This window comes from Salvelinus namaycush, chromosome 28 (assembly GCF_016432855.1).
Source record: "Salvelinus namaycush isolate Seneca chromosome 28, SaNama_1.0, whole genome shotgun sequence".
NCBI lineage: Eukaryota > Metazoa > Chordata > Actinopteri > Salmoniformes > Salmonidae > Salvelinus > Salvelinus namaycush.
Genome location: NC_052334.1, coordinates 40,413,013 through 40,440,792, shown reverse-complemented (window position 1 = coordinate 40,440,792; position 27,780 = coordinate 40,413,013). Strand labels below are relative to the sequence as shown.

At 42.0% G+C, this 27,780-nt stretch overlaps 1 protein-coding gene across 4 annotated transcripts; it reads right to left on the bottom strand.

Moving 5' to 3' along the window:
* Nucleotides 1-293: 293 nt before the first annotated feature.
* On the bottom strand, nt 294-27,780 carry wdr25 (WD repeat domain 25). 4 transcript variants are annotated; one of them, XM_038967489.1, is made up of 8 exons: nt 27,698-27,780; nt 20,708-20,819; nt 19,662-20,312; nt 8,730-8,877; nt 4,670-4,800; nt 3,305-3,475; nt 1,664-1,804; nt 294-894 (listed from the first exon to the last, which is right to left on the bottom strand). In XM_038967489.1, exons 3-8 carry the CDS (start codon nt 20,292-20,294, stop codon nt 673-675), a joined length of 1,446 nt encoding a protein of 481 aa, XP_038823417.1. In that variant the 5' UTR covers nt 20,295-20,312; nt 20,708-20,819; nt 27,698-27,780; the 3' UTR covers nt 294-672. The 4 variants fall into 4 exon arrangements, with proteins under 4 accessions (XP_038823417.1, XP_038823419.1, XP_038823420.1 ...); XM_038967491.1 differs by having other exon boundaries at nt 20,708-20,842; nt 27,698-27,767; XM_038967492.1 differs by lacking the exon at nt 20,708-20,819.

The window sequence follows — 27,780 nt, the reverse complement described above, 5'->3', positions numbered from 1 at the left end:
CTTTAAAATTACCAAATTACTATTGGTAGAGGAAATATACAAGTTGCTGAATTTAGAGAATAATTCTGACTTGCTTCGCAATTCGGTCAGTGACTTAATATGGCAGACAGGCTAGAGCTGCATTCATACCCACTACTGTCTGATGATAATAAACTCACAAAGCTTTTAATAATGTACCCTTTGCAGAGGATCAAAGACATGTTTTCTTAATTAACATTTCACTCTAATGTGCCCCTGACTGCAAATTATTATCTTCTACAAAGACCACACACAGTACAATACATGACAATGAATGTAGAATAGGTTACTACTTTTATTATAGTTGTGACAAACAGGGTCATCACGTCGTTCATTTACAATGTGAGTGAGAATCCTGTACAATAATTCCTGAGTAAGCTATGGTACCAAAAAAACAAGTCAATTTTACATTTTTGCCTTGACATTTGATTGAAGTTATGATATAAGCTAAGCAATAGACAACTGCCAGCAGTTTGGTCAACAGGTATGTATTTGAATGGAAGCGAATTTCAGTATGAAGAGTAAATTGCCACACAATTGGCCTTATGGAAATATTCCTTAGCAGTTTCCTTTCTCTCCGGCAGCTCGGATAGGAAGGATGCCTGGATGTTTGTAGTGTCTGGGTGTTATAATTCCTCCCCTTCTTTGTGCCAATCACTGCCAGATCCTGAGCTCGCCACCCCAGTCGCACGTTGCCACCACAGCGGGCAGCACAGGGTGCAGACACACACACATGCATGCCTGCTGGTGTGCGAGCAGCGTGTGCAGCGTCCGAGCACTCTGCTGGTCGTAGAAGTGGACGGAGCCTGTGGAGCTGCCCGTGGCCAGTATGGACCCATCCGGAGAGAAGCCACACCTCACCGCATAGCCCTCTACCTAAACCATCACACCTTACATTAGCAATGAAATCAATTTACACACTATACACACCACAAATGACCCAGTCCCACAAAAAATTATCAAAATGCAGATAGGAATTGGCTATTCATGAAAAACAAGTTTACAATAATACAGCTCGAGGTTGCAATCCTCTGTTGTCTGCTTGAGACTCCCCCTATAGTAATTAGAGCACCTGATGGAAAAACCCAAACAATTATTATTTTTAATATTGCTTTGCATGCATTTCATATTCACACTGTTTACTTTATTACCTCCGTCATGCCATCTCATGCACATGAGAGGATTTAAGATAAAGACCACCTATGTCTATTGTTAGTAATACACATCACAGTACTGTTTAGCATATCATTACCAAACAGGGGAAATAACATGCATAAACAAATAAATTACATGTTTATTCTAATTGGAATGTAAAAAATATATATATATTAGCACCGTTTTAGCAGACAGACCATGTTTTTACACAAAGGACCAACGTTGGAACTACACTAAAAGTTACAGCTGCTTTCTATAGCTAGCCGAAGACTACTCACTCGTCAGACGAATATTGACGGTAAAACCTCAGCAGGTCCCTTTAATATTTGTATAACATATCTGAATGTCACGTTCTATATATATGTGACTCATCGGTGTTCATTAGAGGACTGTAAATGACAGACCAGAGGGACTACTGCTTTTCGCTATAGAGCGGCTTGTAGAGTGTATGGATCTCCCATGCAAAGCGCACGGCCTCATCACCACTGACCTTGTGTCCGTCGTACCGCCTCCTCTTGTTCATTCTGTATGGCCGCTGGGAAGAAAATAGGGCCATGTAGTTGCCATTGCTCTGCGCTACAAAGGAGTCCTGCTGGGGGTGAAGGGCTAGGCTGGGGCACGTGTACCGCTCCTGGATTCAATCAAGTGAATGGGAGAAAGTCAGAAAGCATTCAACTGGCTTGGCATTCACACTCAAAAGATACTATCTGTATTTTCTGCCATAAAAACCACCCACATGCACTTAAATAGTCAATAAGACATATGGCTGCATGGACCGACATTTACATACATTACAGGGAGAGGAAAAATGTAGTATCCAACTATTATGGAAAACAAAAACAAGAGCTTTAAAGGGGCAATCTGCAGTTGAAACAAAGCAGTGCACCCCGTCACTGTTTTAGTAAAAAGCTGAAGGATAGAGGCTAGAAAAATGTAACCACTCAAATTCAAAAATATAGCTATGGATGTAAGGACTTACCATCCATGATATCAACATTACATACTGAACAAAAATATAAAAACAACAAAGTGTTGGTCCCATGTTTCACAAGCTGAAATAAAAGATAAGACATTTTTCCATATTGTGTTTATTTACATTTACATTTTTGACCAACATTGGAGTAAAACAATCTAATATTTTCAGTTCTGATGGGGTATGACAAATAAACTAAGCTGCATTTTCTATGTTATATTCTTCAAGAACCAATGGGTATTTATATACACTGCTCAAAAAAATAAAGGGAACACTTAAACAACACAATGTAACTCCAAGTCAATCATTGTGGCCTGCTGGTGGTCATTTTGCAGGGCTCTGGCAGTGCACCTCTTTGCACAAAGGCGGAGGTAGCGGTCCTGCTGCTGGGTTGTTGCCCTCCTACGGCCTCCTCCACGTCTCCTGATGTACTGGCCTGTCTCCTGGTAGCGCCTCCATGCTCTGGACACTACGCTGACAGACACAGCAAACCTTTTTGCCACAGCTCGCATTGATGTGCCATCCTGGATGAACTGCACTACCTGAGCCACTTGTGTGGGTTGTAGACTCCGTCTCATGCTACCACTAGAGTGAGAGCACCGCCAGCATTCAAAAGTGACCAAAACATCAGCCAGGAAGCATAGGAACTGAGAAGTGGTCTGTGGTCACCACCTGCAGAATCACTCCTTTTTTGGGGGTGTCTTGCTAATTGCCTATAATTTCCACCTTTTGTCTATTCCATTTGCACAACAGCATGTGAAATTTATTGTCAATCAGTGTTGCTTCCTAAGTGGACAGTTTGATTTCACAGAAGTGTGATTGACTTGGAGTTACATTGTGTTGTTTAAGTGTTCCCTTTATTTTTTTGAGCAGTGTATAATTAATTTACCAATCGTAGATTGATAAAGTACTTTATGACTAGTTAAGAGATTTTCTTTGCTCTTTACAGGCACAGTATGTGTGCAAAAGCAGGGACAACATGGCTGGGATGAGACAAGCCATCTAGGCCTTGTCCCGTAGGGAGACAACAATTTGAAACGGAGATAACTAGGGAGGTACTAACTGAAATTGTCCAATAAGAAACTATCATATACATTTTTTGTTGCAAATTGTTTTGATACAGTATGCCCTACTGAACACGACCCTGGTCTTACTTACATGGTAGATCTGATTGGAGACCTTAGCGGTGGTTTGGAAGTCCCAGGCAATGAGCGTGCGCTCGGCAGAGTCCCGGCTGACCGAGTCACTGCTGGTCACAAACTCCCTGCCCCCAGTCAGGAACAGGATGGCCAGAGTCTGCTGGATCCGTGCCCTGTACACCCTCTCCACCTGGGAACACAGAAGATAGGGCATAAATTCAAGGTTGAATAAATACTGCATGTTGTGAAGCTTGGCTCCTCTAGCAGATATGACTATTCCAATTCCTCTGCAACATACACTACCGTTCAAAAGTTTGGGGTCACTTAGAAATGTCCATGTTTTTTGAAAGAAAAGGCAATTTTTTGTCCATTTAAAATATCAAATTGATCAGAAATACAGTGTAGACATTGTTAATGTTGTAAATGACTATTGTAGCTGGAAAAGGCAGATTTTTTAATGGAATATCTAGATAGGCGTACAGAGGCCCATTATCAGCAACCGTGTTCTAATGGTAAATTGTGTTAGCTAATCCAAGTTGATCATTAGAAAAACCTTTTGCAATTATGTTAGCACAGCTGAAAACTGTTGTCCTGATTAAAGAAGCAATAAAACTAGCCTTCTTTATACAAGTTGAGTATCTGGAGCATCAGCATTTGTGGGTTCGATTACAGGCTCAAAATGGCCAGAAACAAAGAACTTTGTTCTGAAACTCATCAGTCTATTCTTGTTCTGAGAAATGAAGGCTATTCCATGCAAGAAATTGCCAAGAAACTGAAGATCTCGTACAACGCTGTGTACTACTCCCTTCACAGAACAACGCAAACTGGCTCTAACCAAAAAAGAGGAGTGTGAGGAAAATCTGCTGTTTCCAGCTACAATAGTCACTTACAACATTAACAATGTCTAAACTGTATTTCTGATCAATTTGAAGTTATTTAAAAAATGGACAAAAAAATTTGCTTTTCTTTCAAAAACAAGTACATTTCTAAGTGACCCAAAATTTGAACGGTAATGTACATTGACACCTACTGGCATTAAAATGTACTAGTGGCTAGGCAATTGGGAACATGCCAGTCTGAACTCATGCCAGAAGGGGTGTAGTGCACCACAGTATAGATTAGCATGCCACGACAGTGCTGTTAGCTCAGATGACTCTCGGTGACGGACAGCCACAGAGAGAGATCAGACCTGGGAACAAATTCAAATTGAGTGTTTGACAGAGCCTGCCTAGAGTGCCAGATGGATGAGGTTTACACTTTTGGGACTATGCTATTGTTTCCATTACGAAAGTATTTCAAAGAAAACAAATACTATTTGAATCCAGGTCTAACAGGGATAGGCCTACAGTGCTGGAGAGAAGAGAGGGTTAATGATGCAGCTGACCTTGCAGGTACGGGCGTCCCAGGCCTTGACCTCTGAGCTGTAACCCCCACACAGGAACACTTCAGGGTCGTCGGGCTGCACTGCCAAGCACATCACCTTGAACTGGTTCCCCACCTTCACGATCTGCTGTCCTGAGGAACCAAACACAGAAACCACCATCACAAACCTCTAGCAAACAGGAGAGGAGTACGGAAAAATAACGGCTTGGATAAAAGCATACATGACAGAGAAATTGGACACAGAGCCACTTCAAAGTCAAAGGAGCCCTCAGATCAAGGAAGGTCCTGCGCCACCCCAGGAAATGTTTGGTCCTGCGCCACCCCATAATGCAACATTATGTACCATATATGACAAACCCAGTTAGCACAATGTTTTGGCACAATGCATCAGTGATATCCAAATAAAGTATGAGACATTTGGGAAAGTCCTGTGATATTTTTGGAACTATGCCCTTAACCATGCAGAACAAATTAGTGTTTGAAAACCAAAAAGCAGCTTTTCTCACACACACACGTAAAAAAGAAGTCCAGATAAAAAGCTAATTTAAAACTGACAAAGAAATGATACAAAGATTCCACTGTTTAGGCCAGCAAGTGTCAACAAGCTTTTCCTTATTAAATTATAGTGATGTTGAGCTTCAAAACAAACATTGCAGGGCTTAAATATAATTAAGCCTGAAAAGGGTGCAACAGCCCAATGTTTCCGTCGGAACGTACAGCACAAACCTGCAAGGGGACCGTTCCAGACTATACCCAGACAGCAGACCTGTCAAAGGCTATGTAAAATGTACCTCAGGGCCATGCGCCTCCTCTTTAATCAATCCCACACACAACCAAGACTTCTATAAGCAGTGTTAAAGACTCCCTCAAAAGTGTTAAATTCTAGTAAGCTCCTGACAAAACACTACCTCATAATTAAAATGTGTATTTCCACACAAATCTGTTAAAATGAGGAAGTGTCACCACAAATAGCCACAGACAAGGGACTCGCTTATTTATTGGGTGGAGCGAGTCCCCGTCCTATTGATCAGCAGAGTTTGCGGAATATTTCTTCAGGCGTGTGGCCAAGCGGGGTGCATTTCACACCTTTGCCTTTAATGGTTGTGATTTGGGAGGGGTCTGAGATCTGTCATCGAGATTCAAAGCTAATGTTTGGGGAGACTATGAGAAACCAGCCTCATTTGCATAATAAATAAGGCCTTTCACGTTTTAATTAAGAAACATTGATTAGCTTAGCGGAGTTTGAAGATAAGGGGAGGCGACTGATCTCTGTGCTAGAGCTGGTCTCTGAACTCCTAGCCATATGATCCACAGTGCTGGCCTACATGATACGAGAGAGAGCGAGGACATTGAAGATAGATGGAGCCAAAAATATAATAAGCTTTCATCATTAGAGAAACTACAAAAAGCAGGACACCAGTGGTTGAGCTACATAGGATATTATGACCACTTCACATACATTCCTCCCAGAAGGAAGAATCGTCCAAAAACACAATGGCTGGAGGGGGGGATGGGTCACAAAGTGGAGTTACAGCTTCTGTTGTAAACCACTACCTGTGAATATTCTGCCAGTGGCTTCCAATCACACTGGCCCAAGAACATGCTTGAAAAAGGCCAAAAAGCAGCTGCCACTTCTCACTAATACCCTTCAAATACAATTTATTTCATCCATCCCTCCAACTCTCGATTGCTACTGAACTGTGACGGTCATTCTGTAGGCCAAATACGAGTGCTTTTATATTATTATTATTATTATTATTATTATACCCATAAAAATAAATTCACAAACGTGTTTACATCCCTGTTAGTGAGCATTTCTCCTTTTCCAAGATTATCCATCCACCGGACACGTGTGGCATATCAAGAAGCTGATTAAACAGAATGATCATTACACAGGTGCACCTTGTAATGGGGACAATAAAAAACCATTCTAAAATGTGCAGTTTTGTCACACAACACAATGCCACAGATTTCTCAAGTTGAGGGAGCGTGCAATTGGCATGTTGACTGAATGTCCACCAGAGCTGTTGCCAGAGAATTTAATGTTAATTTCTCTACCATAAGCTAGTTACAGTTTTGACTTAAATCTCCTTGAAAATCTATGACAAGACCTGAAAATGGTTGTCTAGCAACGATCAACAACCAATTTGACAGAGCAAGAAGAATTTTTAAAAGAATTGGCAAATGTTGCACAATCCAGGTGTGGAAAGCTCTTAGACTTACCCAGAAAGACTCACAGCTGTAATCGATACCAAAAGTGCTTCTTCAAAGTATTGACTCAGGTGTGTGAATACATGTACATTTGATATTTCAGTATTTCATTTTCAATTAAAAAAACATGTTTTCACTTTCATTATGGGGTAGTGTGTGTAGATGGGTGAGAATTTGTTTTATTTAATCCATTTTGAATTCAGGCTGTAACAACAAAATGTGGAATAAGTCAAGGGGTATGAATACTTTCTGAAGGCACTAAGTGCGGGCTCTCCAAAAGCCAGCCAGACAGCCAAGAGCTGTGCTGTTTACATTGACAGTCCATCATCTAAATAACCCAGCCTTTCTCGTTGCAGCTGAGAGCCTCCGCTTTATTGAAGAGCATCAAGAGCCAATGAATCACATCTATTGATTACGAGCTGATGCGCCAAACACCAGCACACCACTCCAGCTCCTCAGTCCACTTGCTATTAACATATATATGAATTTGTGACTGTCAGCACGTACATAACAAATGCTGCTGCATTGATATTCTAATTATCTCAATACCTCGGGTCTGGGCCATTCACCAAAATGCGCCATCCGGAGGGATATAAATCTAGTCATGGCGGTAGAGGGAGCCTAGTCTCCCTGCCTGCCAGATAAAGAAGCACAGCATACCGGTATTCATGAGTGCTGACCTGCCAGTGTAAAAGTTGACTGACGGAGCCCAACTGTCTTTCCAAATGGTCATCAAGAGTCCTTACTGTAATGTTATTTTGCAACCAAACTGAGGTAAACATGTTGTAACTTTTCAAGATCGCTCGGTGGGATATTGTTCCGATAAAACCCTAAAGGGAGCCCAACAGGAGCGTCCTCTTATGTCCTGAGGACATCCCCTGTTTGCTGGGTCAGTCCTCCACTGAGTCAACACACTCTGTGACCAATGACAGGAAGGGGTAAACAGGAGATTATGTCACAGCAGTCTGGTGACTGAGGGTTGGCGGTGTGTGGGCATGCTGGATTCTGCCTGTGGATCTGCTATCGATCACGTACCCCGAGCTGCCAGGGTATTTAATGGGCGGGTGAAGCAATTATCCAAGGGCTTTATTGGCAGAATTGACAGCCACACGGGGAGAGGAAGTGCACACTGCAACGACTAATCATGCGGTGACCTAAAAAATGGAGAGCCACCGAGAGCTTTAAAATCAACGCACTTCCTTACATGTGTTTACTGTTGAAAAAAAAAACACGTAAGAAAATAGGATATGCATTACAGGAGGAATTAAGGGGACTTTACAAGATTTTCTACTTACGTTGGCTATGCTAGTTTAAGTGCACAATCAGTCTTATATCAAATGCTATTTGTCTCAACGATTATCCATAGTTGTTTTCTACAGCTGGCATTTTTCAATGGTCTAATGTTAGATCTTGGAGAAGTCACTAAATAAAATGGCACTTTAATAATGTTTACATATCTTACATTACTCATCTCATATGTATATACTGTATTTTATACCATCTATTGCATCTTTCCTATGCCGCTCGGTCATCGCTCATCCATATATTTATATGTACATATTCTTATTTCATCCCTTTAGATGTGTGTATTAGGTAGTTGTTGTGGAATTGTTAGATTACTTGTTAGATATTACTGCACTGTCGGAACTAGAAGCACAAGCATTTCGCTACACACTCGCATTAACATCTGCTAACCACGTGTATGTGGCCAATAAAAGTTGATTTGATTTGAAATACATGTAAAAAAGGGATACTAGTAGACCTAAACTAATCAAGAAAATACACAAAACCTTTTTGGTCACCAATATGAAATACAAGTGACTTGGATTGTTCCAGAGAGTGTTGCTCACCTGTCTCCACGTCCGTCACCATGGCCGTGTTGTCAAAGGAGCCGGTGAGGAGGCGTCGCCCACAGGGGGACCAACAGGCATCTCGCACCGCCCCCGAGTGGGAGGAGTATACCTGCAGGCACTGCCCACTCTCTGCACCATCCCAAATCTGCAAAACAGGGTGTATTCATCAAATCAAATCAAATTTTATTTATCATTAGTGCAAACTAGTGATGCGGGTTGACTCAGAACCCACAGTCCTAGTGGGGTGGACAGGTTTAGGGTCATTAGATATTATGTGGATGAAAGGTGGCATGTGGGTTGAATAAAGAGAGAACAATATCTTAAAATCCAAATATTTTATTCTTGTGAAATTTATTTCATTATTTTGAGCTATCTGGCATTAGTGCATAAGCCTGAGCTTCATGGCCTAACTGTACGTGCGTCAATTTCCAAATGCTTTTGGGAACAGGAAGAAAACGTTCATGTCAATCCACGGAGGCAAAAAGGACAATGTCGGAGTTGAATTCAGTGAGAGGAAAGGAGAGTTGGAAAATAAGGAGAAGGATGGCAAGAAAAGTAATGTTTAGATTTTTTTTTTGGTGAAGTGGTAAATGAGGATGCCGTCTATGTTATGTGAAGATCTATACAAATTTGACAGTCACAAGATGAGGTCTTCAAATAGGCCTATTGCACGTCAAGGGCACTGTAGCCTCCTGTTCAGATGGGTTAAACGGAAACTGAAATCTGGACACTGACTATAGGTCCATAACCTCTCGCATAGCCTTAATATTAACTCCTGCAGAATTAAGCATTTCTTGCAGTAAAATCACACACCAAATGTAGGCAAAGTGATTACTTTCTTTCAGCATCTTGAGAGAATGCAAATGCTCAGTTAGATACCATCTGTAGAGGTGCCATCATCATTAGCATCAAAGCTGATCGTATTTAAACCACTAAATATGCATCCACATCCATTACATCTTAACAGACACATGTTGGGTTGTTTTCAAAGCTTTCTATTTCCTTACAACTGGTCAAAACAATATTATATCTCAGTTTTTTTATTTTCTTATAGCACTTTCTCCCGTCCCCTAAACGTCTTTGCGAACGCGAAAGAAGAGCTGAAACTTTACCGATGCTTCAAATAGATTGAAACATTCATTCTATCGATTTATGATATTTTGGTGAGCACGGGTAAAATTAGTCTTTTAGGGCAACATATAATGACAGAAGAGACGCTGCATGTACAGTGCTGTGAAAAAGTATTTGCCCCCTTTCTGATTCTCTATTTTTTTTTATTTTTTATTTTAAATACTGAATGTTATAAGATCTTCAACAGAAACCTAATATTAGATCAAAGGGAACCCGAGTTTACAAGTGTAATCTTATTGTGTTTACTTATTCTATTTATTAACAAAGTTATGCAACACCCAATACCACTGTGTGAAAAAGAAATTTCCCCCTTACACTCAATAACTGCTTGTGCCACCTTTAGATGCAATGACTCCAACCAAATGCTTCCTGTCATTTTGATTAGCATCACATCCCTGTGGAGGAATTTTTGCCCACTCTTGCATGCAAAACTGCTTTAACTCAGCAAAATGTGTAAGTTTTCAAGCAAGAACTGCTCATTTCAAGTTTTGCCACAACATCTCGATTGCAATTAGGTGTGGACTTTGACTAGGCCATTCCAAAAATTCAAATGTTACTTTTAAGCCATTTTCATGTAGACTTGTGTTTTGGATCATTGTCTTGCTGCATGACCCAGCTGCACTGGCGCTTCAGCTCACAAAAAAAAAATCTAGTCTATAGTGCATTTTCTATATTTGCGAGTTAGGGTCGGGTGCCGTCCTCAAATTTTCACATCATCAGGTGGTTGCGGACGGGTTATTAGCAATCGCAGGTGAACAAACAGCTGACCTGCGCACCCCTAGTGCAAACCGCAGAGTTTCTTATTGAACAAATTCAGGTAGTTTGCTCCCCATTTCATCCCAGTTGCTTCTGTTTGGTTCCTAGTGAATACACCCCTGGACACAGTGCAGTGGTTAATTGGAGACAGTCGTGTTTTGAGGAACTTTATCAGTTGTAATGGGAATTCTCAAACACCACAGAAAGAGCACAAAGAGGCTTTTTAAAAATCACACGCATTATTCTGTATCAGAAAAAAGGATGGTTCTTTAAGAGGGTGCTACATTCACACTTCGCTAAAGTAAAATCAGTAATATGGGGGGTTTCAACCTGGACAATTTCCCTATAAACTATAGGAAAAAAAGATACTCATCAGTTTCTTTCACGGTTCTTCAATTCAAATAATTTAGCCTAAATAAAAAAGTTGCCTGCCCCACTATCATATTGCTAAGTGTGTGCAGGAGGGATCATTTTTTTTATTTTAACTCTACTGTAGATCTAACATCTTTAATTTAAAAAGTATTTGGCTTCCAATTGCACATTGGATCAAGGGTTTGTGCTAAATTAAGTCCACAAGCAAACACTCTAACTACAAAACATGTCCGCCTAGATCAATTGGCTTTGGTGGAGAACTAGAGCTATTTGTGAAGGATATTTCGCTGTCCTGAGTGAGACAGAGCCTGTGACATGATGACAGGGCCACTGGTCGAATACACCCTGGTGCTCTACCGTCACCTCCAGAGCCATCAGGAACGCTATTTTCAGACTGTGTGAATGAATGTCAATGTGACGAGGCAATTGAGGTTAAGCCGGCAATCCATATCTACGACTAGGATCACGCTGAGATAATGATCTAGCGGCGAAATTGAAACCAGAGTAAAATCCCTGGGCTGCTGTACGTGTAAACAATCTCACATACTATTTGCTGCCTCCCACATTGGGGCCCCAGGCGGCCACAGAGTCCTTTAGGATGGCATTGAATGACTTTTGAGGGGGATAAAGGGTAATCTGAGCCTCTGTGTTCACCTCTCACTTTGGCTAGGAAACAAGTGCATATGCACCAAAAACGGATATGCTTGCATTCATTTGGGCATAGAACTTAGAACATACTAACAACTTTAGCGGCTGATGACAGTGTCTAGGTTAACACAGAAAATGCATGGATTGCAGCAGACCTGGGGTCAAAAACTTTTTGAAATCATTTCAAAAAGTTTAGTTGGGATTGATTGAGCTTCCCTAGCGAAATGGAACCAATAGATTAGTTGCAAAACTGCAAACTCCTCCCATAGAGGAGCCCCTCCAGACTAAAGCAAACACCAAAAGTACTATGGAAGTAAAGATTTAAAATGATACTAGTCATGAACGCAGGTCTGGATTGCAGTATCTCCGTGTTACTAGATTTTTAACATTTTTGGTCAACTATCCCTTTAAAAAGTCCCAGCAGTAAAAAACATGATTTTTCTGTCTTTTATATATACACACAGTACCAGTCAATAGTTTGGACACACCTACTCATTCCAGGGTTTTCATTTTTTTTTTTAACTATTTTCTACATTATAGAATAGTGAAGACATCAAAACTACAAAATAACACATGAAATCATGTAGTAACAAAAAAAATAGTGTTAAACAAAATCTAAATAAATTGTATGTGTGAGATTCTTCAAAGTAGCCTTTTGCCTTGATGACAGCTTTGCATAGTCTTGGCATTCTCAAAACGGCACATTCTGAAGTGGCCTTCTAATTCCCCCAGCACAAGGTGCACCTGTGTAATGATCATGCTGTTTAAATCAGCTTCTTGATATGCCACACGTGTTAAGTGGATGGATTATCTTGGAAAAGGAGAAATGCTCACTAACAGGGATAAGCAAATTTGTGCAAACTTTGAGAGCATTAAGCTTTTGTGCATATGGAAAACTGTCTTGGCTCTTTATTTGAGTTCATGAAACATGGGACCAACACTTTACGTGTTGCATTTATATTTTTGTTCCGTGTATATTTCCACACAGAGGTTGGAATAATACTGTGAAATTGTGAAAATTATGCCTTTTTAGTGTAATAGCTGTCTGAAAAGGCCGCCAGAATTGTTAGCCTGTTTTGGTGGGAGGGAGTTTTGGCCTCCCTGGTGAATTCACCAGGCAGTAAATTAGTTCATAGACCAATAAGAGAGAGTTCCAAACATCTTTGGCAATAACAGCTAGTTTTCAGTTGTCCCCCTCAGACCACTCCCTGACAGCACTAGCGAAATTCTTGAGAAATTGCTCTTTGCTCATTTTTTTTTAACCATTTTCATTGAAAACAAATCACAATAAAAGGTACTTAATTGTCACCCAGAAATTATTTGATCCTGTATTGGACCTTTAAATGTGTTTTATTTTATTTGCTGACAAATTGGCTTAATTCAGTTGTAAATTAGGGCTTATTTTGAGGGTTTAAAAAAGCAAGACAGCACTCGCTAATTCATTTATCTAGCTAATTAACTTTGAGTGCCATAAATCAATCTCAAGAAAGAAATAGCTGAATGATTTTGTGATTTGAATGCAGGCTTCTCTGAACCTAGTCATGAAGAAACAAAGGAAAAGTGCACCAGCCTGTCACGAGTGGGATTAGGTAGTTCAATGCTTCACTGCTTTGTTTTTCTACTCCTTGACAAGAGGAAGGCTGCAAAAACAGCCCAATGACAACAGAAGTGGGCGCTGGTTCAAATAAGTCAATTTCACCCTTTGGAAATTAGAGGCTTGCTGAACCTGACAAACCCCGATTCAAGTAGGTGGCAATGGGGCCAACTGTCGGTGCCATGGGAGACATCTGTGTCAAAAGAAAGCGTCTGCCAGCCCCTTTGGAAAAGTCTCCTCAGGAAACGTCTGAAATTGAGTGGGTGGTCTTTTGTGTGAAGGCCAAAACTAATGATGAGAAGTTTCTATGCCGTAGCATATCCAGACCCACAGAGGGTCTTTGAAGATCTGTGAGCCAGATCCGTCTCCCTCTATTTCATTATTGAACACTGTACTGCACGGAGCATGAAAGAGCATGGAGAAGTATGACAGGCCCCATACTCCACAGAGAGTCAACAGGAATGTGTGACATGTCAATTCAGGAACAAGCTCCTTCTTCGCGGCTCTGTACCAAACAGAATCCCCTAGAAGCTTAGAGGCAAATATTTTGGAAATGTAAAGCAGTGAAGACATTGAGGGAATGCCAGAGCAACACTAAAAAAAAAGAGCTGAAAATGAAATATACTGGAGTAGGTGAACTGTACAATACTATTTCCGTCTATCATGAACAACAGCAACATCTAAACAAGTTCAGCTAAATAATCATTGTAAGAGAAACACTGCCCTCTAAAGGAAAAATTCTGACAGTAGGCTGTAAAATGTGTAGGCCTAATGTAGACCAGGGCTGGCCAGGGACATAGGGTCCTCTTCTGACCTGTCCCCCCTTCCTCAGCATGGCACAAATGTTTATTTGGGTTTCCCTGGATTTAATTTTGCATTGCATATTCCAATTGGGTGACCCATTCAAATGATTTGTGAGTGATCGACTTTAGACAGTTTATTATACAAACAATAAATATTGCTATAAGGGCTCAATTAATTTGCATCCTCAAATAAATAAAACCTAAGTAATTGGACGAGGAAAACAATTATGAATCTAGTGTTACTAACTGATCTAATCCCCAGCAACAGACTAACTCACAAGCCCTGCCGTCTGAGTTAGTCTGCCAGGTGACAGAGGGAGCCTAGCAGCAGTACACTTGCACTTCTGCATGAATAGCCTAATTTCATCATGAATATTTAAATTGTTAATTATACAGAGCCCATTGGGTAGCAGGTAGCTTAATGCTCTCTGGCGCTGTGCAGGAAACACACTTTTGCTCTGGATCAAAATATTTAGCTTTCTGCACCAATTGACCTATGGATGAGATGAATAGCTAGCTGGTGGTTCTATTTACAATCACTCTTTCGGTGTCTCACTTTGGGTAAGGCCTTGTTCGGGGCGGAGTCTAGGAAGATCCAGTCACACAAAGTCGGTCATAGACGGGTGCAACCGCCAATAGAGAAACAACCGACTTCCAATATAAGGGGTCGTAGTATCTTCACTTCTTTCGTCTTCCTCACGGGTTCAAATTAAGGTCCTCGACTTGGCCCTCTGCTTAACTGTTCACAGGTGGACCGTCAAGAACTCAGCCGCCAAGCGCAGGACAGAAGCTTCTTGTGCTGAGGATTGACCTCACACGACAGCTACACCACACAGCTAGCTTTCGCCTTACCAGCCCAGATACCTGCTTCGTGTTGCTTATTCCCACCAAAGTGGAACACAGGAAAGACACTTGAGATTCGGTTAGCCAGACTCTAAGCTAACCTTGCTAGCTAAGAAAGAACGCACATTCTTTCTTCAGTGGTGTGCTTGCTATAGCTAGGCTACTAGTCTCGCGTTCCCATACCTCAAATCACGTAGTAGTCATGCCTCCCTTGGAGGCCTGGAGATTTTGATTGGATGTTACAATTCAAGACCCCCCAAAAAATAGCTAGCCACAATGAGGTTCGTTTTGAGAAGTAGCTAGCTAGTTATAACTATGTTGCCTTCAAGGTTAGCCGACTGGAACTTTCAGTCGGAACTTTCCCAGGCTTCCTATTTTAGGGACGAGGCTACTAACCCTCGACGTGAACACTAAGTTAGCTAGCTAAAACGCCAGGGAACACTGGCTGCACAGCTAAGCATTGGTGAAGCACACGACTAGATCTACCTCCCCGGGAAGTATGCTTGATATAGCTAGAGTACTGACCCACTGGGAGAACGGACTCGCTAGCTTTACAGCTAAGCTTCGAATAGCAGATGCATAGTCCGGGTCTCCATACCAGAGATATGGCTACTTTTACCGCTGCACAGGGCGAGTCCCCTGCTGTGATGCAGTTAGCCCACGCCACACTACTAGACGAAGCTAAACAGCTAGCTCACTTAAGACGTATGCCATTCACTGTCTTCAGCGAGCAGTGAACAAGCAATAGCTAGGCAATTGGCCCATGGGGCAATTGCCAGCCAGCTAATACCAGGGCTAGCACCACAGCTACCGTCCGCCAGTACACACTGAGCTAGCTCTTATACCTACACTGGGTAGTGTTACTTTCCCCCTTATTTAGCTTACCAGCGCCCTCGCTGGATAGGTTGACCAGTTGTGCCTTGGTACTATGGTCGTGGGAGATGTTTCAGCCTGTAAAGAGCAATAGTGTTCTCCGGCTAACTACAGCTATGCGTTTAGACCACTAGGCTACTATTAGCTAGGTGAGTTGTACAGACCCCACGGTCAGGCTTTGAAGTACGAACCCAACGGTCAGGCTTTGAGTAGCTCACATATAAACCAGCTGACAGAACCTTCTCTCTCGGAGTTATGGCTACTGTTTTCCCCGTACTGGACGAACTAAACCAAGCACTCCGATTTCTGGAATTACTAGCTAGCTACGGCTAAAACTGACCACTTACACCGCACAGCACTACGGTCAACTGAGGCGCAACACTGCTCCCCCCGGCTAACATGGTGCAAGCCTGAGCCAGAATAGTAACCCCCTGGGTGAACAGTGGCTCGTGGAAAGCGTGAAATTTTGACGGCTTTACCTTTAGCCATTGCATCAGCAAAGCAGGTTGGAGAACTGCATGCACCGTCAGGCCACAACTACCTATGATTTGCCCCGGGGTTATCCAAGGTTTGTCCCTTATGTTAGTAGTGCTTATAAATCGCTTCACTTTAGAGCTGTTGGCCTTTCACCCACCGCCCTTCTCCATGGAGGAGTGCCTCCACCGCTTACGCCAGGCACACACTGGACACGACGAGAGCCCTTTGTCTCTTGGGCACCTCCCCACGCAGGGAGGACCACTTCTCAACAGCGTTTATCCCATTGTATAGTGGAAGCTATGTCTACATCATGGACATTGTTCAAGGCATCTCTGTTCAAGATATCTATAATGTGGCACACTGGGGTACCCCCCCCCCCCATACATTTGTGAGGTTCTATGAACTGGACGTCACTACACCCTCGTTAGCGCATACAGTGCTTATTGTCGGGACTTCTGAGGGTTGATCCGATCCAGACGTGGCTTCGGAGAGTATATGAGCGCTACTCGAGTTGGCTATATCCCCAAAGTGACCGAACGAGTAATTGAAATATAACTTTAGGTTACCTAATGTAACCCCGGTTCTATGATATTATGAGTGAGGTCTCTCACCGCATTACTATTCATGCTTTGCGTAAGGAAGATGAACGTACTTAGAAGTGAAGATGGGAGCAGACTACGGCTCCTTATATGGAAAGTGGGTTGGTCCACTATTGGTCGTTGCTCCTGTCCGACAGACGTTGTGTGATTGGACCTTCCTAGACTCCATCCCTAAGAGGCGTTACCCAAAGTGAGAGACATCACTCATATCATAGAACCTAGGTTACATTAGGTAAACTTAGGTCTTCCTGGGTCGTATTAATTGGGGCACACCATAGCAAAACATTTTGCAACAGAAAATTAAAACAATTTCTTATCTGGAAAGTTAAGGTAGTCCCTCCCAGTTTCATTCACGTTTTCTTCCATTTGGTGCCATACGACCCTGGTGAAATGTGGTAGGTAGTAGTGTTGCATGGTATACCGAAACGTCAGTACTTTCTCGATACTAGAACATACTTTCGGGTACTTCTGTCAAATGTGTCCCACGTCACCTACTGATTGAGAGAGGATCAAGTTTGTCTATCAGCACAGCTGATATTCCCATAGCGCACTCATTGCTAGCTCTAGCCTGCCATGAGGAAACACTGAGCACGGTTACATACAATGTTCTATCTAAGCTGTGTGCGAGTGCGCAGCTCCGCCAGGACTGCCTTGCAGAAGAAATAACAGCCAGCACAAAGAAGCACGAGATTAGAAAGTTGAGTGGAGTTTTCCCCCGGTAGTTAAACCTATCAACGTTTCCCTTTACTGTGGGATTATGTGATCGAATCAACGCAATATTAACCACTTTCAATGCAACATACCGAAACAAAACTAACTATGCAAGACTTTGTATGCAAAACTATGCAAGAGATTTTGTTGTAGGCAGAGCGCATCAGATTTTATTGCATTGACAGGCATGACTCAGGCCCGTACTCTACACAGAGTACAGACCGGTGAGCCATAACCAATCAGAGCTGCAGTAGACCTATATGCAAATAGACCCTTGCCATATATGGATGTGCCATTCACTTTGAACTGGACTATTTTACAGCATGAGCAGTCACGATTATTACACAATTGCTTTGAGATCAAAGCGAGCGCTGCATGTAGCCACGTGTGCACATTTGTTCATATTCTTTGCTAGTTGGCCGAGTTATAGCTACTTTGTAGTCAGCAATGTGGGAGTGATTGCTTCCTACAAGAGCAAAGTGTGTACATTTGTAGCGATCTTTGAAAAGCAAGTCTGGTACAGAGATTTTTTTTATGTCTTAAAAAAAGGGCAGTGTTGTATTTTGAGACAGGCTTGAATAAGCTAAGTAGCCAATAGGCAGAGGGTATTATAATTTGTCTGATTCTCTGTAATAACGGTACGGGAATAATAATGAAAGTGGTTTCTTACATTAAACACCACAACAAAATGTTCAGTCACCTCCTTGTCTGAAGGACAAGTGGATAAACAGGTTAATGTCAAGCCCTGCATGTTTTGGTAGGCCGACATTTTAATCAAATAGCCACAGTAACCTAGTTGGTCACTGTTAAAACAGTAAATTAAAGCGGGTACAGCTTCAGTGTTCACAGTAAACGCGCGCCTGAAGTTGGACAGAATTAATATAAATATTTGAAAACATTTTCCCTAATAATCCTGTTTACATCTGAAATCAGGCCATAAAAAGAAACATTCTACCACAGTGACCATGTAATTTTTTCGGAATTCAGACAAAAAAGTTTGTATGTGAAAACTATTTCTAAGATGCGTACTTACAGGTTTTTCCCGAACTCTTCACTCGGCATAACAGGGAGGCTTGCTGCTGGCACATGCGCAGATTAAGCCACTTACACGTCCTAATAATTTGAAAGATTGCTCTGAAAACCAGGAGGTTTTAATTGGTGTATGTATGCCTACTTCGATTTTGACCTTAAGATAAGCAGAGTAAGATATTTCCATACTCTGCTTACTGCCGTAAATCAATGTAATATCAAATGATTTGCGTGCATGCAAATGTGCTCACCACTGGGAGTTTCTTCGTGTGTGAATGACATCATGGCACTTTTACAAAAGAAGAGACTGCTTCTATGTAAATGCTGTTGATCAGTACAATAAAATATGTCCCAAATGGAAGGTAAACGGATTGTTTTCCCATCTGTAGCCTCGTGAAATCAGCCAAAACAAGCTAGCCAAAACAGGCCTAGGCTACATCTTGATTTACCCAGTCTATCAATAGAGATTTACCATTCAAATAAATGATTACCATTATGTAGTTAGACTGGTAAAAAACGAATCGAAATTGATTGTATGATTCTATAATTTATGAATTAATGCATACATTCAAAAATCGATGGAATTATATTGAACTCAAAAGATATCTGGATCAAGTGCCATCCTGTGACTTTGGCTAATACGCAGACTTTTTGTTGTTGTTGCTGTGGTATCATTTGGGTATCGTTTTGGTATGTAGTATCGTGATGGTATCAAGTATTGTGATACTGAACATGGTATCTAAGTCAAGGTTCTGGTATCGCGACAACACTAGTAGGTAGTAGTGGAGGAAAGGAAATCCCATGGGTCCTGACACACATTGCTTTGACAGTGACACAGGTCTCGCTCTGTCTCCATATCACTGCAAGATGGTTATCATCCATCTTACCGTCTAACCTGGTGAGCCACTTACATTGAATGTCAGATCATCTGTACACTAATTACCCACTTACCTGTCCCTAGGACTGACAAGTGTAAAATGATGCTGTGCGTAGGCTATGATTTACACTACCACATGTATGACCGAAAACATAGAGCACTCAATGGCTCACACACACCTTTTACCACATCCATTCAAAATGGCATCATGGTTACCTTGACAGTCTTGTCCATGGAGGCAGACAGTAGGAGGTGGCTGAGCTGGGGCACTGGGCACCACTGGATCACGTTGATTGGAGCCTGGTGGGCCTGGAGGCTGAGCTGCATGCACCTGGGCACCGCTGCCCTGCCAGGCCTGGTCCCCAGGTACGGACGCACCCGCTCAGAGACCTCGGTCAGCAGCCTGGAGACAGTGGACTTATCAGTCGTTTCCAAAGAGGTTGGTTCTTCTCTCTTTCCTGGTGTGGCCAACCTCTGTCTCTTAGGAATGTATGGCGAGACACCAGGTGGTGCAGCCTGATGCCTCTTCGCTGTGGTCAAATTAACACAGTATTGTGGAGCAGAGTATGGTTTTGAGCTTGAGCTGTTCTCCACAATCCCTGAGAGACCCAATGGAAGGGGATAAATCTCCCTGTGAGGTTCTGACACTGTCCTACCATCACCACATTGTCCTATTTCCAGTTGTTTGTAATGGGGACTGGGTAATAATGGTCCATAGAAGTTAGAATCCAACCATTTCTGGTTTCCTTGGGACTGCCTAATATCATCCATGGGACATTTGGCAAGAGGAGGGAGTGCTCCGTCATCATCCTCCTGGTCAGAATCATCATAGGCCACTAACGAGGTCATTGTCCTTTCCCCAGAACCCTGTGGGATGTCAATTAAAGATGATTTATTGAGACAGTGTTTAAAGCAGTGTTAAATAATCCTGGGTTGTGTTCAGTTCAACAGAACATTTGACAAAAGTGTGCAACGTTGAATTTAACAGAAACAGTACTGAATTACCAGCTGGAAAAAAAGTGGATTATGGTGGCCCAGATGGTGCTTACCGTATAGTGTGCTGCACAAGTTTTGCGATTTAAAAATGGCCACGCCCATATTGATTCAGGCCACAACTCACCACAACCACCAAACTGGAGCAAGCGTACATACCTCAATATAGACACATTCACCCTTAAATTGAAGCTAGACAAGCTAAGGAAGTTTAGAAGAGGTGAAGTAGACTACAGAGATGGCAAGGTCTTTTCCTGGAGAAAACCAACCTGCAAGAATTCAGATCACACCCACATCTGTTTCTTTCAACATTACGAGCGGTGACGATGAGGATCATCCAAGACACTCCGCGAGGCCGGCTCCTCCCAAGATTTTTTAGACCTGAAAGAGGAGCCACGCAGGTTCTCAAAGTGGAGAGAATACGGAAGAGGCCAACACAGAGGGGGAGGAAGAAAGCTAGATTATCCAACCACATGGAGCAGGACCAGAACAAGCCTGTGATCAACATTTCTGGAGAACCCCTTTCTGATGACGGTGTAAGGGTCTTGTCTAAAGGACTGTCCTTTGCTCCCACATACTCAACTAATGAACTTAACTCAAAGATTGACCCATTTTGTTTCTACATCTGAAGGCCTGGTACAAGCAAAACACCTTTCCAACTAGACACCAGTGTCAGATTAGTCCGTTTCTGTGCCCTCAAACACATTTTAAGCCTAAAACCACTTTGTCCCATTGTCCAGAATGAGACACAAAACAAATTTGCACATTTTGATGTGGAGAACCTGTTTAAAAGGGTAAAAGTAACACAAACCAAACATAATGTCTTAACACTATCAACAAGGCAGGTCCTACAGGCCCTAGTTTTGTCGCACCTTGACTACTGTTCAGTCGTGTGGTCAGGTGCCACAAAAAAGGACTTAGGAAAATTGCAAATGGCTCAGAACAGGGGAGCACGGCTGGCCCTTGGATGTACACAGAGAGCTAATATTAATAATATGCATGTCAATCTCTCCTGGCTAAAAGTGGAGGAGAGATTGACTTCATCACTACTTTTATTTATGAGAGGTATTGACATGTTGAATGCACCGAGCTGTCGGTCTAAACTACTGGCACACAGCTCAGACACCCATGCATACCCCACAAGACATGCCACAAGAGGTCTCTTCACAGTCCCCAAGTCCAGAACAGACTATGGGAGGCACACAGTACTACATAGAGCCATGACTACATGGAACTCTATGCCACATCAAGTAACTTGAGCAAGCAGTAAAATTAGATTAAAAATAAAAACATTGGCACAAAGCAACACAAACATTAGCAAAGACACATGCATACACACACAATAACATACGCACTATACATACACATGGATTTAGTCATGTAGATACGTGGTAGTGGTGGAGTAGGGGCCTGAGGGCACACAGTAGGTTGTGAAATCTGTGAATGTATTATAATGTTTTAAAATTGTATAAACTGCCTTCATTTTGCTTAGCTGCTGCATAGGCAGCAGCTAATGGGGATCCATAATAAATACAAAATGTAACCTTTCAAAGACAGAGGGATGCAATTGAATCCTTGTCCAAAAATGAACAGAATGTGGTTAAAAAAGCAGACAAAAGGTGGCGCTACAGTACAAAACGTGACAAGAAGCCTACCGTCAATTATACAATGATGAATTCTACCAATCTCTTACTTTCAACCATAGAGGCCCTAAAAACGGATTTATTTTTATTACCTTTATTTAACTGGGCAAGTCAGTTAAGAACAAATTCTTATTTTCAATGACGGCCTAGGAACAGTGGGTTAACTGCCTTGTTCAGGGGGAGAACGACAGATGTTTACCTTGTCAGCTCGGGGATTCGATCTTGCAACCTTTCAGTTACTTGCCCAATACTCTAACCACTAGGCTACCTGCCGCCCCAATTGAAAGGGATCCTCACAGACGCTAAGGTGAAAAGTTATATTTCAGATAATGAGTTCAGATAAGAGAGCCCCCCCCAGGCAGACCAGTCATTAGCAGTAATGAAAGCCTGATAGAACCCATCTCCAAGTACATTGATTACTTTATTAAGCCTTTTCTGACGTCACTCCCAGCCTTTCTTCAAGACACCACAGGTGTGTTGAATAAAATCAAGGAATTAAACAGAGGCACATCTTCCTTTTCAGTCACCTTGGATGTGGAGTCTTTGTACACCACCATTGAATATGAAGAATTGGCAGCTATGCACCATTCTTGAGTACTTGGCCTGACACGCCTCTTTCAGAATTCATTCTCACTGACTGAATGGACTCTAAATAATAACATTTTTTGTCTTCCAGAACCTCGTCTTTAAACAGGTCAAAGGATGTGCAATTGGAGCTTGCTACAGCCCTTCCTACGTTGGATTGTACTTCGGTAAATGGGAAAATGACTTCTTTCTGGATCCTTCTAAAAAAACAGTTATTTGACCGGATTATATGGTGGGGGTGCTATATTGATGATGTCTGCCTGTTCTGGTCCGGCTCAGAAGATTCACTTATTTCCTTCCACCAATACCTTAAAAGCATTAACCCTAACATCAAACTGACTATTGGATTACACCAAAGAGAACCAACATTTTTTGGATCTTGACATCAGTAAAAATGACAAAGGCTTTTTGCACACATACAACTTTAAGAAGCCTACAGATGGGAATACCATTCTGAAGGCACACAGTTTCCATCCCCAAAGGCTAAAATAGAAAATTCCTTATAGCCAATTCCAAAGAGTCTGCAGAATTTGCGATCAGGAAACAGACTACAGTGTCAAATCTGCTGAATGGGAGAATCGCTTCTTGAGCCGGGGTTAAGCAATCAAATTCTGAAAGGGCCGGACGACTTGACAGAGAGGACTTGTTGCGAAGGGGAGCTCCTCGTGATGCACAAGAGAGTGTGTACTTTGTTACAAAATATAAACTGGGTGGTTCGAGCCCTGAATGCTGATTGGCTGAAAGCCGTGGTATATCAGACCGTATACCATGGGTATGACAAAACATTTATTTTTACTCTTCTAATTACATTAGCAACCAGTTTATAATAGCAATAAGGCACCTCGGGTTTGTGGTATATTGCCAACATACCACGACTAAGGGCTGTATCGAAGCACTCCTCGTTGCGTCGTGCTTAAGAACAGCCCTTAGCCGTGGTATATTGGCCATATACCACACCCCTTCGGACCTTGTTGCTTAAATATAGCACAGAACATTAAAATAATCTTTAAAAGAGAATTGGGGAATCATCCAAAGTGATACAAAGTCTTCCCAGAGCCACCAGTCATAAGCGTTAAGAGACAAACTAGTCCACAGCTACCTTCCTGGTGACTCTCAAAAGACTAAACCACAAACCCAGCTGGCTCTTTCAAATGCAACCATTGCAGAAATATTGCACAGAAAAAGTATTTTGTTGACACAGAGTACCAAGTCAAACATTTCATTAACTGTAAAACCACCAGCTTAGCAGAACATAAGTGCCCCAAAGGAGTAGGCAACTAAGACGACCGCATGGCAAGGCACTACAAGTCCTTACACCATGGTAACCCTGCCTCCCTTCAAGCTATGGGTATTGATCATGTACCGGCCTCAATCAGAAGAGGGGACCGCCTTAAACCACTAAACCAAAGGGAACGTTTTTGGTTTTACAAACTACAGGCCGGCCACTAAGTACCCTGGTTTAAAATGAAGATATAGATTTCTCCCCATTCCGGTAGTGTGTTAGTGGTCCCTTTGCTGTCATCTAGTGGACATATTGCCCAATTACCCTCTGTTTGGAATGCTGTGGTCCATGTTTGCTGTCATCTAGTGCACTATGAAATGTATAGCTCTCCTACACCCACTCCTATTCATGGCTAGAACTACTTTGTCTTTTCTAATACTTCTAACTTTAATATTCATTTTTATAACTCGTCTATTTCACTTTTGAATGTACAGTATTGTTACTAGGTGTTGTCTCATGAATATTGACTAGCTATTCTGTAACCACCCCCCCCTTAAATCCGCATTGATTGGGAAAATACTTTGTTCAAAAGACATTGTATCTTTGTAGTCCCTGACAAAGGCCGTGCAGCCGAAACGCAAGCGTTTTTAAATATTTGTTCAATTGAACACGCCATACAAATAAAGACATTAGTTAATTATATGAAGAGTGCCTTGGTCCTCCTTTTTGATTACCAATTTACCAAAGAGCTCCTATCTACAAAGACCTATCGTGTACCTTAGGAGTGCTTCCCTTCCTTCTGTCTAACGCGTACCTCAAAGGCTGTTGAAGAACGGTGCCGGTTTCAGTAAAAAAACATCATGCTACATAACAAACATTGACGCGAACTGAACACACCCTTTGTCTATTACACTGACGCTTAAGCTCCGTCCATATGCAATTCCCTCTCCACTTCCATCCACTCTGCAGAACAATTTACTTCATAAGAGATACTAGTGACACCTGCTGGATTGAAGTACTGCAGGCCACACACTGCAATCTACATCATTTGCAGTCTACATCATTTGCAGACCGTTTCCTCCACAATCTACTCCTGGGGTAAAGACCACTTTCAATAGAGATTGAACATGGTTTTTTTTAGTCCATGAGTAGGCATAACATGGGCCACCCGCACAACCGCACGCTATAAAAAATAAATAAAAAAATAATGTGTTTAAGGGATTAGAGAGGATGACAGCGGGGAAAGATAGAGGTTGTGTCAAAGGAAAGTAGGCAGGATTTGAACCTATGACAACACTGTAGACGCGTGCCGGAGGCTGCAGCAACACCGCTAGACCAGCCAGGCCACATGAATAACTCTTACTTTATATTTCAGTGATTTAGCAGACGCTCTTATCCAGCGTGAACTACAAGAGCAATTAGAGTTAACTGCCTTGCTCAAGGACATTTAGCTCAAGGACATTAACATTTAGTGGCCGCTGCCAACATACTGACTCAACTCCAGCCACTTTAATAATGGGAATTGATGGAAATTATGTAAAAATGTATCACTAGCCACTTAATATAATGTTTACATACCCTACATTACTCATCTCATATGTATATACTGTACTCTATACCATCTACTGCATCTTGCCTATGCCGTTCTGTACCATCACTCATTCATATATCTTTATGTACATATTTTTTATCCCTTTACACTTGTGTGTGTATAAGGTAGTAGTTGTGGAATTGTTAGGTTAGATTACTCGTTGGTTATTACTGCATTGTCGGAACTAGAAGCACAAGCATTTCGCTACACTCGCATTAACATCTGCTAACCATGTGTATGTGACAAATAAAATTTGATTTGGACACAGACTGATGATTTCTCACCTAGACAGCTCAGAGACTCAAAGCAGTGACCTTTCGGTTACTGGCCCAACGCTCTTAACCCCTAGGCTACCATCCAATGTCACTTTTTATTTAGACCTTTTTTGGAAGTACACCGGCTGTGACAGCAGTAATGACGACAGTTGCTCAGGGAACCGTCATTATTTGATAAGTACCTAACCTTTATTTAACTAGGCAAGTCAGTTAAGAACAAATTCTTATTAACAATGACGGCCTACACCGGCCAAACCCGGACGACGCTGGGCCAATTGTGCGCCGCCCTATGGGACTCCCAATCACGACCGGTTGTGATACAGCCTGGATTTTGAACAAGGGTGTCTGTAGTGACACCTCTAGCAATGAGATGCAGTGCCTTAGACTGCTGCGCCACTCGAGAGTAACTCCCAGTATAATGGATTTTTTTTATTTTTTTATGGTTAAATAACACGTTATTTACAATCTGTAGCTATCTTGACAGCTGAAAAGCTGCTAGCCTAACAGGGCTCTACGCTGAACTTTTGTTACATGGAGCACATGTGCGTTTAAGTTGAAAAATGTAGGAGCACAATGACAAATTTGACGTAACAAGCAGTTATTTTTAGTAACAGTGCAAGCATGGCGGTCATGATTCTGTGCTCTAAGTGCAGTGGTGCTCCTAAATTTAAATTCCACATCGCACAGTGAAATATTTTGGCGCATATGCTAGTAAAATGGGAACACTGTTGAGCCCTACCTAAAAGTGCACAACCGTTCTAGTAATTGGTCCTCTTATAGACATTATTAGCAACAGATATTATAACAACTTTATGTCTGAGTAGGTCTAATCATAATGTCACTGGTAGCAATTATCTGTTTTCAGAAACTAGAATACCCAAATGTTGCTTTGTTACAAATCCTGCCAACACATTGGGCCCTGTGATCAATGAGGAAAGGGTGGGTATAATTTGGGGAACGTTCCAACAGGAATCTGTTCCCAAAACTGCGTAAATAACAAGGATGTCAACAAACAATGCATACAGCGTAGCATGATCAATTCACCTAGCTAACTAGCTGCCGAATAGGCATCAACTCACCACGTAGCTTATTCTTAATGTTTGTCCATAGGCTACCAGTGTGAGGACAGACATTTTTCGGAATAAACGTGGTGAGTGGAAAAACTCAACAAATTTGCTCACTCCCTACCTGGTACCTTACTCTGCCGCTATACAACGTTGTATGCGTTGTTTACTAAGTTTCTGGAACAGATTCCTGTTGGAACGTTCCACAAATTATACCCACCCATGAGGAGATGCGTTTTGCACCATTTATACTACTCAGTTTACTAGACGGCTATTAGCCCAATAACGGACTAAAGGAGCCCAACGTTACTGTACTAATTTTAGTCCAAGGCCCTTACATGTTCTGTTTAAAGGATCATTTTCTCTGGAAACCAAAACATACTCCGTCTAAACGTGAAACGATTCTCAATTGCGGTAACGGCTCTAGAAACATAAATCCCTCTACTTTCATATCACAAATGCAAAATACACCCGTACTGTACACTGAGTGACCCGGTTAACACAGTTGCAGCCTACAGTAATTTTTAGTGGCTTCCGTCTTCGTTGTTTTTAAACAAGCGGGACGCGTCTTAATGTATAGAGCAAGCTTCGGGGCTCTTAGTATCTTCTGACCGGGGCAGTTTTATCGTATCGTCAATAGGCGCTAAAGCAGTTAGCGTTAATGAATGGGGTAGCTGGCTATTAGTCCATTGCATGGGCAAATTGGATAGCTATGTGCTGAAGTCAGGGACAATCGCATAACATTAGTCACACAGTCATTAACTAGCTAGCAACTCAAGCAAGAAGCTGCCTAGCAATATCCATCTTCCTGTGTCTATAACAGATATGCCACTACAGTTAACCGTTACGGGAATGTTAGCTGTAACTAACGTTACTTACGATTCAGTAAAGTGGTTTTAAGGAGAAAGTAGAGTAAATTCATGTAACCAATGCGTCCAGCTAAAAATGTTGCCTTCTTCTTC